Genomic DNA, 15,035 nt, shown 5'->3' with positions numbered 1-15,035 from the left:
ATGTTAAATTTATAGATCACGGAAAATTTTTCTAATCCCTATTTATAATCCCTATTTCTAATCCCTATATAGTATAAATAGGTAGTATATAATATGGTTCCAACATCGAGTGTACCCTGCAAATTTATTAATAATTACTCACCAAATGTGTAATTCTGTGGATTTTCTCACTGTTTGCTTGTTCAAGTATTAAAAGTTTTCAGATCTCCAATGATTAAACAGTACCCGACCTAGATACAACTAGTGTCCACCCTGTATTACTAAGAACATATAGCAATATCAGCTATTATGGTGGTGAAACATACACCTTCAACACAGAAGATATGATAAAATATACTCTTATACCCCAGTTCGCAAGTAGAAATTTTTCAATGTATCAATTTATGACACAGTTTAAAAAAAATTTTTAGCAATGGTACTAATTATTTATATTAACACAGAGAATTTTAACAAAATACAAATGAAAAATTAATTATAATAATGTAGAAAATGATGTAAAAATGTAAATAATGTAAAAAAATATTAAATTATTATTATTGTTTGTTAGAAACCGTTTGTTCGTATTGCGTGAAAACTTTGTTTTATCTGTTTAACATACTGTTGCTTGCAAGGGAATACATGATGCAAAATCTACCTTTGTTAATCCGTTTCTAGTCTATGAATGTGATGAATGTATATGGTTTAATATTGAAAAGAGACTCTCCAAAACATAAATTGAAAAAAAAATCGTTAAAAATGAAATTTCTAATTTTTTGACGGAATAAAAATTATCTAGAAAGCTTTTTGGGTGTCATCAAATCTCTTATGTGCTACTTATTTGTCATTTCTGTATAATTACACTACTAAAATTATTTAAATATTTTGCTTTAAACAAAGGTTACATGTGTATATATTATATTTATATAGATATTCTTATTTTAAATCAAGTAATATTATCTTTCGCGAAATTCAATAACTAAAGTCGAACTGTGCTCGGTTGAGAAACAATAATGGTTTATCTAAATTCTGAAAACAAAACTGCAAACTCAACACAATGCTTAGTGAATGAATCTGCATGTACCTATACCATTTTATTTCATTATAAATTATGATTAAGAGGACATTTTATGCCCGCATATTTTGTTATCTCTGTCGTACGGCTGTACAACGTTGCACTTTACGAGCTCCAATTTGTGTTTTATACAAAATTAAAAATAATTTTTTTATCGATATCTACCGCAAAATCATTTTCAACGCTCCAAAATTAAAATGTTTGTAACTTTTTACAGCTTTTGATTAGCAAATAATTTTATAACAATTAGGAAAAAATAAAGAATAAAAAAATCACAAACAATCGCTCTAAGTACGTCACGAAAGCACAACTGTAGAGAGAAGGGTAGCGAAACTTAGATTTAAATGTGCGTTAATTTAACAAAATTCGTGTTTTTATTTTTAAATATTAAGGCGAATTTACGTAAAAAAATTCAACTTTAAGGTTATAATATTTTCTGCATTTGTAGTTGATTCTTTTTATTGTATTTCGATTAATTAATAATTACACAGACCAAATTGCGAATATATTATATAATAATATTATAATTTAAAAATGTTCATAACTCGATTAAATATTAAAATATTGAAAAAACCAACGTATAAACAAAAATGGTTATTAAAATTTTATAACTGATCATGATTTGCTTAAATATAAAATTAAAAACATAAAATTGGTTTGATACTGAAAACAAATTTTCTACCTTGTGCGTTTGTAAGATGGAGACAACAACACATGTGGTATGACGTTTTTTTAAAATATTTTGTTAACACTACCGTCTTAGCTCTTATGTGTCAACCCGTTGAATGAATAATTCTATAAAAATGAAGTAATATTTAAATGGTTTTTGTATTAAATGTACAGTTTCTTACCTTATCACTCTATCCGTCGACATTTGAAAGTATTTATAAAATATTGTTCGATCATAATTATTATTTGTAAAGTTAACTTTTTTCTACCTAACTGAATTTCAATATTATATATACAGTAATAACAAAGCAATAAAATTCTATTTAAATAGTACTATATGTTTCACAGTGTTCATTTTATTATTGTTCATTTCGTGTTCGGTTAGGTTAGGTAAAAGCAAAATTAAAACGTATTAAGTATAATATATTGTTTGTACAAGTACTTATTACATATTTTAGTCATTGTAGCACAATTTTAAAGTAGATTTTATCGATGTTGAATGCAGTTAATTCTAATCCGTTCTCAAATCTAAGTATAGATCAACCGTTCCTTACTTGTTTTGATTTAGAGAAACCACACAACCGAATCTTCTCAAAGAAAACTAATTAATTCTTTATAATAATTTTATTATTGTTGGGTTTACTATAGGTAACCGTATACACTACTGTAGTTTACTCATCGTGGATAAGATTTAGCCACTTAAAGTAGCTTACAATTATATATTTATGTGTATTGTAGTAATTACTGAAATATTTCAATATCTATATTGTGATAGCCAGTAAATGTACACAAACAGTTTATACATTTAGTAGACATATTTAATATTTTAAATTATAATATAATATGTAAAAAAAATTCTCAATAACAATATCATAATATTGGTAATACATTTAAAAATTAGACGCTACACAGTGTAATATTCAATAAACTATTTTTCATTTCAAATAAATCTTTTTATCTTTACTATCAAATTATATTGAAACAAATAAATATAGTAAAATAATTCTCTATATAATCTTTGAATATTGAAAAATTTTTACTATTGAGGTAATGTATTCATATGATAAGTTTCATAATTATATGATAAAATTACAATACAATATGTATATTGTATATAAAAAAAAAATGGAAAATATACATTAAATAAAATTAAGTTTATTTAAATTATTTTTTTCATTATTTATAGCTTGACCCTTAATAATAATAATTAATATTTATTTAGCAGTTTGGAAATTATTACATAATATTGTTATTTTAAAGTTACACTGCAATGTCTACCACTGAGGATGTTTCCTTGTTTTGATAGACGTGAATCTCAAAAAAAAAAAAAGAAAATATAAATAAATAAAATAATAATAATACATAAGTATGTTTCTTAATATATCTATATAAAGTATATCACAACTCCTTTCTATTGAGTGTAGAGTATAATAACTGTAGATATAGATGTACAAACTTTTTAAATATATTTTTGAATACAATTACTATTTAGAATTTTATTTTTAAATTACATATTTTTTATGACATTTTGATTACCTACGAAAAAATATTTGATAGCTTTCAATGTAAATTAAATTGTATATCTCTATATATAAAATGATTTGTCTTGAGTGATTTATCTTCGCATAGTCGGAACTACTGAAGCTATGAGTATGAAATTTGGATAGTAGTTTGGTTTTTTGATGTAGACATTCACTAAAAAGGGTTTTTCAAAATTCAACCCCTAAAAGGGTTAAAAAGGATAAAAATGAAAAAAAACCCTATTCAGAACCGCTGAAGCTATGAGTATGAAATATCAAAATTTCAATAAACGTTAACCGTAAATCTTTGTCACATTTTTTCCTACACACAGATACAAACACAAACTCTTATAATACAATTGAAATGAAATTGAAATCTTAAAAATTAACCATATTTCAATCGTTCTGACTGAGTTACTTGTTTTTTTTTTTTTAATTATCTTTCTTAATTTTACAATCGACCGGATAACACACATAATAGAGTTTTAGGCATAAAAAGTGACATTAATCTATCATCTGGCATAAATATTTAATTTTATACTCTCAAAATATATACATTATAATCTCATCTGACGTTATAAAGATAATATTATGATATAAACTATAATTTTATATACGCTCTTAACTAAACGCATATAAATGTTATATTACTTTATCTAGGTATGAATATATTTTAATTTTAGGTACCGTAAAATCATAAAACATTTTATGGGATACCATATAACATGTGTAAAATTACTAACGTACGAATCGAATGCAAGTTTTTTTCATGTATAGATATCCAAGTGCTTGTAAGTTAAAGGTGGCAATAACTTGTCATTTAACATCGCTATAAAAAGTATTGCAAAGTCTATATAATAAGATGTATAGATGTACGCATTTATAACGATAAAACATAAAAAGATAGGCAAGTAGATATCGCTCTGCTATATAGCCTGTAGGTGTCAACTGGGTCACTGTATAGATCGTATAAAATTTAAATTCAATAATTTATTAACCTTTACCTACCACTAAATAATATATTTCGTGTTATGATTTTTTGATATTAATATTGGGTAAAATAATTAAGTTTACCATCAATAATAAGTACATCAGATTGAATTTATTTTTCGAAAATATTACATTTCAAAATATTATGATTTGTATATAATATAATAATATAAAAATAAATTGCATGTTCTCATGAATACATTTTTTGAATCACAACAAAATAATAAATATCGTTACAATATCATTATAATTAATAGTATTATTTTAAGTACCTAAAGTTATTCGTTAACTAACTTCACCAAATATCAAAAACCATTTAAGGAGAAACATTTATTTTACAATAAAATATGCAATTTTATTTTAACCTAACTTCGGCGTTCATAAAAAATTAATTTGACTTTCAGGAAGACATTAATTAAATATTTAAATTTTACATAATATAAAATAAATTGTTTAAATACATAGTTTTATATTTTTATTTACTTATTTTTATATATATATATATTAAATATATCCAAATAGTCTGTTAGAACTGTAGTTATTATTATCATGATGAATTAACTCTCTCTAATACAAATGAGACCGTCTTAAGCTCCTCAGTGAAATTCAAAATACTAGCTGAATATTGTATTCCAAGATGGTTTTATAACGCACTAAAATTATAATATTATAATACTAGATATACGTGCTGTGCGTATTGTGATAATCATTAAATATCTACCATGTACCGTTTCAATGTTGTTGAATTCTGAAAATACATTTTACACCCTATCATGTGTGGTCACTAAACAATAATACGGTATAAGAAAAACTATAAAATTAAACGAATAAAAGTGTTGTATAACGCAAAAAAAATGCCTTATTACGTCTTAAACAGAAAACCCGTTAGTACCACGAAGATAACCATATTTGTAGCATCGAACAAAAAATATAAAATTGTATGTGCAAATAAAATGATTTGTACCAGATATGTAATATATTTAGAACTAGGCATCAATATAAATGCCAAAAAATCACGAGCAATACTAACTCTTTAAATGGACAACAAAATATTATACGGTGAGATCTGCTTATATGATCAAGGATCACTGCAAGCTTAAAGAATTACTGTTTATTGTGAAACTAAAACTCTTTAAATTTCAACCATAAGAGTATCCAGTTAAAAATTAAAAATTAAGTGCAAAATTTCACACAATTTTTTTTTGTTCTCAAATCCATCATGGTTTTAATATTATACCTAGTATAAACTAAAATGTTTGCCCTTCTCTCAACTTCAGAGTTCATATAATGGATTTCAATAACCAATTAAAATAAAATCATGTATAAGCAATAAATATAATATTATTAAATAAGTTAAGTATTTCAGCTAATTACATAATAATTAATTTTCTAGATGCCGTTGAAATGTAATCACGTTATACGAAGGTAAACACATTTTTTGTGACTTTTCCAAAAATTTTCTTGGTACAAGTATTGTTATTTTCGAATTAATGCATTTGAGGCATCTTATTTCTATTACCTATCAAATAATGACCATTAAATATTTCATGGTTATATCCCAACCAATTCGATTGTCATTTTTTTAATTGTTACTTATAATTTCCCATTAAAGCGGTGATCCCGAAACACAACATTAGATACAACTAGTACAACTGCAGAGTTTACTTGATATGGTTCAATTGTCTATTTAGGTATATTTATATTCGACAAGCTTATGGTGGGTGCCATCATAAATAATATACATTATTTATGGATGCCACCTGAAATCGCAGGGGTTGCAGCACAGATTTCTATATACGAGTAGAACTAGATAGCGAACTCCCTCTATCAGTTGAAGCCTGATTTTTCGGATGGCATTATGTGGTATTTTGCATAACAAATATTAACTAAGTTATATTGTACTTTATGATTTATAAACCTATTATTTAAAAAAATAATATTTTTTATAAATCAGTTTACATTTATTACTATATTTTACCATTAAAAACTATGTTTTTTGATTATTCTAATACATTTTGTATAATAAATGTAATTTTTTGCCCACCGACAAAATGGCGAACACTGATACGCAAGCTTCACTGTTAATAGTATAAATAATATAAGATTACCTTGTCTAGGGCGAGACCATTTTCGACCAAAATCTTACCCTTCACTTTTAGGCTGACTCACTTTTCGACCAAATTTAAAAAAGACTGATTCCCTTTTCGACCAGAACAAAAATTTTTGTATAATTATGTAATTTTAAAAAATTATTAAAAGTATAAGTTGCATAAAATATTGTAAAATAAAATATAGAAAATTATTTAAAATTTAAGACTATCATCTATATCAACATTATTTTATATTGATATGTCACAATATGTATAATATTATATAAAATAATAATAATAATAATAGGTAATTTTGTCAAAAGTTACAAGATACTATTATTTTAAATATTTGTAATGAATAGTATCAACAAATTTGAATTTGATTTTCAGAACCTTCAAAACTTAAATACATAAAACAATAGTGATAATTCTTATCGTGTGCGTATTATTAATATCGTTTTGTAAATAATTTCGCCAAGAATTGTATTTTCACAAATAATAATTCTCCAGGTGCAAGTGTAAGATAAATTTAAAAACCTAAAATTAAATTTTATACTATTTTTTAAATTTTTTATATAATATTGTACATATAGTGTGTCATATCAACATGTAATGTTAATATATTAATATTCTTATATTTTAAAAATGTGTCTAAGTATATATTATTATTTTACAACGTTTTATGCCACTTATAAAAAATTATATAGCAGCAATTATTTTATTTTTTTATATAAATTATATAAATTTTTGTTTTGGTCGAAAAGGGAACCGACCTATTTAAAATTTGGTCGAAAAGTTAATCGGTCGACAAAGGGAAGGGTACGTTTTTGATCGAAAATGGCTATGCTCCTTGTCTAGTTAGTATAGAAGTCTGTGGGATGCAGATATATAACCACTAACCTGCACCTTCTGTGGATACGCCTATAACCTCAACTAAATCATATGTTTATAACGGGGAATCTTAAATTCCTACACGAAAATAGCAGGTAAAAAATTACATACGTTAATTCCTACATATGTGATGTGTAAGTTGCTATATGGTAATAAAAATGGTACGTATGTAAGATTCTACACGGTAGAAAACAGGTACACAAGTAAAAAAAAATATACAATATTTTATAGAATATTATAAGTTATCAAACTGATGATACTATTTTAAACAATCTTCTGATGGAATACATACGACAAATGCATGTAAAAGTTTTCATTCAGATTGTAATTCAAATTTTTACTATCAACATCATCCGCACATTTTTAAAATAATTGAAATTTTCAAACTATTCCAAATAAATACATACCTACGTAAAAATATAAACTGCAGATAGTGACACAAAAACAAAAATACACCGAAAAACATAATTTTATAAATGGAAAAATTGTAGAGTATTCAATAAATAAAATTAACCGTTACGATTATCTTAAACATTTAAGTTTCCGAAATAAACCACTTAAAATATGATTTTTATTTTTTTATTATATTAAAATGTATGGCAGTATCAAACGATATAACTGATATTTGATTGATAACTTATAAATTATATTATTATATAAAGTGTAGTATATTGAATTATTATATATGATAATAAACGTAGTGTAGGAATTTATATACGTATTTTTTTTTACCTGCTAGGTCTCGTGTAGGAACTTACATTCCTTATATACATATAGATGTTTGTAATATTATTATTTTATTCTGTTTTTCGTTCATTTTATATATGTAACTCATTGTCCATTATATTTAATCTCACCATTTATTATACTCATTATAAAACACGTATTGAGTTTTTAGCCCGTTTAAATTGCAATAAATTAATAAATAAATATAAAACGTTAAATTTACCATTTCATTGGAATCATTATAATAATCAATCACTCATTACACTTATATGGCTTTAATAGAAATCAAAACCAAAGCTAATTATTATAATCATAATGTAAATAATAATTATAAATTTTTACCAAATGATTCGAAAAACTAAAACATCCGATATACATCATAATCGAATATATTGGTGTAAAAATAGTGATATAATATTTTTCCTATACCTATCTACTGGAAACGTAAATATTTATACATACAAAAATTGAGAAAATGAAAATTTTCAATATTATTCCATGAACCACGTGGATACTAACTCGTATATTCTCTTATACCTATATATTACTACTATAAGTCTAGTTATAAAATAAAAGTAGGTACATAACTGATTACATATAATACTTGTTTTAGTTTTAGGCCAATAAGAAAAATAAATATTATGACTTTTATGAATACAGTCCACTGTTTACAAGTATAATATTAATTTGAAAATATAAGTTTAATATTATCACTATCGGCTATAAAAGAATTGAAACGTTAAGCTATCCGCATTTAACAATAATTAATAATTTAGAACTATGCATGTGACTAAAAAAAATGTAGGAATACAATATTATAAAGCTGGGTTCACAACTTTTCCGTCTACCGTGTCCTGTCCAAAAGTTGAGATCGGTCCAACTTAGAAATTCCGTGGTATATATCATTATGGATGTAACTCGTGATACAATGATTATAACGGCCAATAATAATACGATAAAAGCCACAGGACACAATAGTCGATGTAACTGTGTTTATACGTATATTAAGTACAGGCACAAAAAAAATAAATACAGTTTACGGTAACAATATGGTATCGATATTAATAATATATCATAGTATCGCGGAAACGAATTTTGAAATGTCTAATTTTGTAGTCTATATATTACCGTCAATGATGTACCTATTTAATTTAAGTAATAATGTAATATGGCTAGTCTTAGCGGACAATGTTGATGAATTTAAATTACTTTGTTTAATAAAATATTTAAATTGGAATTTTTTTACTTATAATATCGTTAATTTTAGAATATATAATTATTACTATAGTGTATTATTCTAAAATCGATGTTACAATCAATGACATATTATAGAGTCCAAAAGTATTGTTATTTTTAGTACTGATTAACTGATTAGATAAATTGATTTTACAATACAAACCCATTTCTGACTTAACAATCAATTTTAATAAATATTTTTATCAGTTATGATTAAAAAAAGGCTGGAATATTACCGTTTTAATCAAAAAAAACTATTTATTGATGCATTATTGGTTGGTAATAATTTGCATTAACATTATTTACTAATCAACATCGTATACAGTCTAATTTTATAAATTTTGTAAATATCGTTACCTAGGTAGTCATTTCTAAATTTACATCTTTTACGTTAAAATATACATTTAAAAATATGCAATGCATAAAACTCGTTTCAAATATTATTAAAAACCATTTTAAAACCATAATCAAAAAAACTAAATTTTGGTTTTTCGAAACTACCAATTTGAAATCTAAAACATTTTTTCGATTTCAAACCCTGAAATCGACTTTTAATATAATATAATATTGAAACTAGAGAAACCTTCACCATTGGATGATAAGAGGGGGGGGGCAACTGCACTTACGAGGAACCCGGACCGATGGCAAACAGGTACGCAGAGCAGATGACGGTCAGGAGTACAAACGGAACCATCGCAGCGCGCGTAAGAACGAGAAATTTGGCCGCCGACAATCCCTCGCGCCCGCGACCGTCTGACGAAAGGCTAGCGCACAGACTAAACCACTACGCGCTCGGTCACTCAGAGCGTGCGACCGAAGTGCCGTCCTGTGTACGTTTTCAGTCACCGAGTGAAACACGCGGCACACGGTCTTACGATTGACAGGGTGTAGACAAGGGTACGGGGGTTAGTGTACCTCTATGTACGCGCGTTTATAGAGCGTACACACATATACTATATATATATATATATTATAATGAAATCCAAAAAAGGCTTTTCACGCTTTTTTCGTGAAAATAAATAAATTATATTATACACTCGACTGATACTGTCACATACATATATAATACATAGAAACATGAGCTGGAAACGTATTGCACATTGATATATTATATAGATTGATGGTGATAAATATATATATATGTGTGCATGGAGAACGCGTGGTTGTGTGAATAGTATTGACTGTTTGTGGTGTGTATGCGCTCATCAACGACGACGATGTAACTCCTCAATGGCAGTAATCAGTTACTACAGTCTATATCTATATGGATATATGGATGGTTGGTTGGCTATACAGTTAATTAATAAACGTTTTAATATTATTGTAACAACAGTGGGTCGAACGAATCGAATTACGTAGAAAATTATTCATACCTACATTGTTATAACTAAACAAAAGACAAAAATATATTATTTATTCATCGTCATGTTCACTTTTTTTTATCAAAATACATTTATAAAGCGTATATAAATTAGCGTGTTTAGAAAAAATACATTTATTTTATTTTTTGGCATAGTATATTTAATACACTAAATTATTTTTTATATTTACAAAAAAAAAAATTAACAACTGTAATCTCTAGTATATAAATATTTTAAAATCTGAGAAACTACGCATTTGAATTTGGTATACTTACTAAAATTTTCAAAAAATTCATTCACTAAATAATTTACTGTAAAAAAGTAGGAAACACTTATTAGAAAAACATAACTTTACATGGCTATATACTATACAGCCATAAATAATAATATAGAAATATTATACTATATATATATCTATATATAGAAATAGTTCTTAAGCAGTACGAAAAAATCCACCCTTAAAAATATTAATAATATAATATGGTCTTTAAGTATATTATTTAAAAATTCCAAAAAATCAGAATTTGAATAAATTCACTATGAAAGTTAAAATTAGGGTTGAGCCAGTAGGGTTGCCTAGTGTATCATTTTGCGTATTGATTCTATTTTTAATAAAAAATTCCAAACTTTCAAATTAATTTTATAATAATTAGCAACAATTACAACTAAAATATTTAGAGTTAATAAAAATTTTTTTACCATTATTTATCCTTAATAAGCAAGATCATTGTTAAATGAAATAAAAATATTTTCGAGTGCCGTTAGAATTCGGCTTATGCGCTATTTTTGACACGCATGCCATACATTCGCCACCATTGGTCTATACAACTTAGTAATTTGATAATTTAATAGGCATTTATTCCAGCTTTTGAATATAATATAATATTTACTGGATATAAGTCATATCAGATGTGTCAATATAAGCTCGTTATATATAAGTACTTTTATTATACACGACATCAATATTATGTAATATGTTTGTAGACTAAGAAATTTGAATTAGCAATTGCAAACTTGTAGACACATTATGCAATGAAATATCTCGACTTACCAAATTGTACTTCGTCAAATTACTACTTTATTAACAAAACTATTTACTATCAAAAGCTTGGTAAACGATTTAATTTAAGTACCGACCTTATTAATGTGATATGCATTTGTGTTATATTTATGCAGTTATAGGGTGTTGAATATTGGAGTAACCTACGAGTGTATTATACTTGGAAAAATGCCATATTAAAACTACCTATGATGATATTACTATGTGTTTCACGAACATATTTTTTTAGATTTTTTTGATTTCAATTTGAACTACTTATCTTAAAAGTTCTATTTATTCTACAAACTTTTTGTTTTTCCCTGCAATTATTTTGAAAAATACTGGTAATTTGTAATTTGACCTCTTTAAAATACATAGGTACTACGAATTAAATCAAATTGTATATCAGAAACTACCTTCAAAATAACACTGATTTTTATCGTGTATTCAGATTACACATGAAAAATAAAAATATTATTATAAAATTTAATACATTCATCACTCTAGTCAAAATTTGAAATGAGGATGAACATTGAACATGGTCGGTTAATTACCCTATATAATAGTTATTAAAAAAAAAGGTTTATTGTATATCAAAAACGATTATATCTATAGTATATTATCTAGTATCTATAATTTAGAATTTAGATACTTATTTCCATCATGTCCATCAAGGACTCCCAAGAATCTAAAATCATTCTGGATAGTATCAACTACCTAAACTTATAGTAAATAAGCAATATGATATTAGTTTGCATATTTTATTCTATAAAATATATTGACCAAAACGTAATTTTTGTTTTATTTATTTATTTTTTTTATTTTTTTTATTTTTTATTTTTTATTTTTTTTAATAACGCAAAAAAAAATTTCAATTTTTTTGTTTGCTTAGGTACTTTTTGAGCGCTTTTATACCAAATATATTTATACTGAACGATTAAAAAGAAAGTTTTATGTATAAAATGTGTGTACAAGTATATTTGAACTTATTGTAAAAACTTCACTAGTGTCCTAATATTATTATGGTATAAAAACAGTATGTTATGTATTCAGTTATCCCTGAATTCAATAATATACTTTAGTATGTAGGATGAAAATTTCTGAACAAATAGATTTGCAAACACTGCTTTTATAATTGTTTCATTGTACAAGTAAATTATTAATGCGTACTAAGCAAGCAATATATTATCTATATATATTTTATAAAATTAATATTAAAATATGATCTCTGCCAAAATCGTTTAAGAAATTCAAAATAACACACATTCGTATTGCATTTAGTATTTTTATTTTTTTTCTATAACCTATTAAATACGTTCTAAGTAACTTAATATCATGTATATAAATGTGAACGGATTGTTCAAGTAGATATTGTGATAAAATGAGTTACATGCACATCAAAAATTCAAATTATCTGAATCAACACTTATCATTCTAATTTACATTGTGTTTATCGTAATATTTAATAATAATATAAGTCACGACTTGAGTCAAAAATACAATCTAAAAACATATCACACAATCAGTTGAAAACCTTCATTTAATGATTAGCTATATTATGCTTATCTATATAAATATTGAGTTAATATTTAATATAAAAACAATTAAAAACTAATTTATTTCAGAAACGATTAATAAATTCAAACAAATAACGGGAACACGGGATTATATTATAATATAGGATTAAACTATAATATTGTACTTAACAAACTTTTATAATTTAATTATCTTATACGTACCAACTTACAGATAAGTGCATAATATTTATATTTACATAATACATATTGAATTATGTTTAAAATATTTACGTACGTCCATACGGGTAATTTTTGATAATTATTAGTCTTAAAAAATAATAAAAATGGTTGAAAATCGATTAATTAACTTTTACTATATCCACATAATATATTAATATGTACTTAATCGTTTAGGCAAATACAAAATTCAAATCTAGTCGAAGAACTTTCAATATTGGAAAAACGTGATTGTCAACTATACGTGTGCATCAAATATAATATCTACCATAAATTGTTCAGTGTTAACGCTATAAATTTATGACCTAAAGCACTACACTGCGACGCAACTATAATAATTATCTAGTCCGTTACCCTGATCCTCCAATAGTCGAGTGAAGATTTACTGGGAACTGATTTTGAAACGTCGACAAGCCAAATCACAGAATTAGATATAATACAGGTGCTGTATAATATTATTATTTTAACTATGAAGACCAACACAATACATATTTACGAAGACATTTACCGGCGTGTACTGATCGTTATTCTATAATTATACATAAACAGATTATCTATAGCATAATATTATAATGCGTGGTAGCCAGTAGGCAAGCGTTATATTTATCAACCGACTCCGTTGTAAATCTGCAGACCTTATTCGGATAAGACAAACGCTGTATTTTGATTTAAGTATGAAATAATACAACGACCGAAAAATGTAAAAACAAAATAACAATATGTTAAGTCAGGAGTCACCAAATGGCGGCCCGCAGATAAGGAGAGAAAAAGTCGATAATTTAATACGTAACCTAACCTAATCGGTATATTATAATAAATATTATGAACTTCGAATTTTTATGGCCTGCAAGAATTTTCCGGATTCTTAATGTGACCCACGGAAAGTAATAATTGGTGACCCCGGGGTTAAGTTCTTTAATACTTGACGTATGAACAAAGTCAAAAGAATATTACATCAATGTCGAGCACTAAAATAAACATTGCATAAATACATACATGTATAGAACTTTATAAAATACTACCTTACACATACCACATAATCTTGCACCACTGCTACATCGGTTTAATAAATGTCCAAAAATGTTCACAAAACAATATTTTAAAGTGAGCAACGGAACATTCAATATTAAGTACATGGGCCGGATCAACAAAGGTTAAGTTGTATCTTGTATCATACCTAATATTAAAATACTGCCATTCGAGTGTACGTTTTTCATATAGTTTAAGTCAAGTTTATTAATATTATTATTAACGATTGGTTTTTTTTTTCAATTTCGTTAAGATAACACTTTATCATTGTATTTTATTAACCGTATAGCAATTAGCGAACAATTTATTACACACAGCTATGCTATCTGAACTCTGAAGTCATTGGCGTAACAGTGATTGAGGATAGCTAAAGGAACTATATTTATAGCCCTCTCAAAAATGTTAGAAAAATCTAAAAATGCTTCAATGTTTTGTGAGTATATTATGCATATAGGTACAATAATAAAAATACCTATTAAAATTGTAATTATTTGTGTGAAGATTGCTGAAAAACTATATTCACATCAGCCTATAAACTTGCGGGGGATCATAGTCAAGCCAACCAAATTCAAAAAATTATTAGCACATCCCTACCATCCCCTAAACAAAATCCTGACTATACACCACTGTATTTTAGATTCTGAACGAAGTGATGAATGTATTGATTTTACAATGGTGT

General features: G+C 25.8%; 1 protein-coding gene across 1 annotated transcript in view; it reads right to left on the bottom strand.

The window, feature by feature from the left end:
• The window catches only part of LOC114132764 (glycine receptor subunit beta-type 4-like), a 232,287-nt gene extending 222,273 nt beyond the window's left edge, over window positions 1-10,014 (bottom strand). Inside the window, exon 1 of the mRNA XM_027998323.2 lies at window positions 9,800-10,014. Within this exon, the coding sequence (XP_027854124.1) occupies window positions 9,800-9,867 (68 nt within the window). The 5' untranslated portion in view covers window positions 9,868-10,014. The remainder of the gene's footprint in view (window positions 1-9,799) is intronic.
• Window positions 10,015-15,035: the final 5,021 nt, after the last annotated feature.

Source organism: Aphis gossypii, chromosome 2 (genome assembly GCF_020184175.1).
Source record: "Aphis gossypii isolate Hap1 chromosome 2, ASM2018417v2, whole genome shotgun sequence".
NCBI lineage: Eukaryota > Metazoa > Arthropoda > Insecta > Hemiptera > Aphididae > Aphis > Aphis gossypii.
Note: the sequence above shows the minus strand (reverse complement) of the source record. Positions and strands in the feature narration are given on the sequence as shown.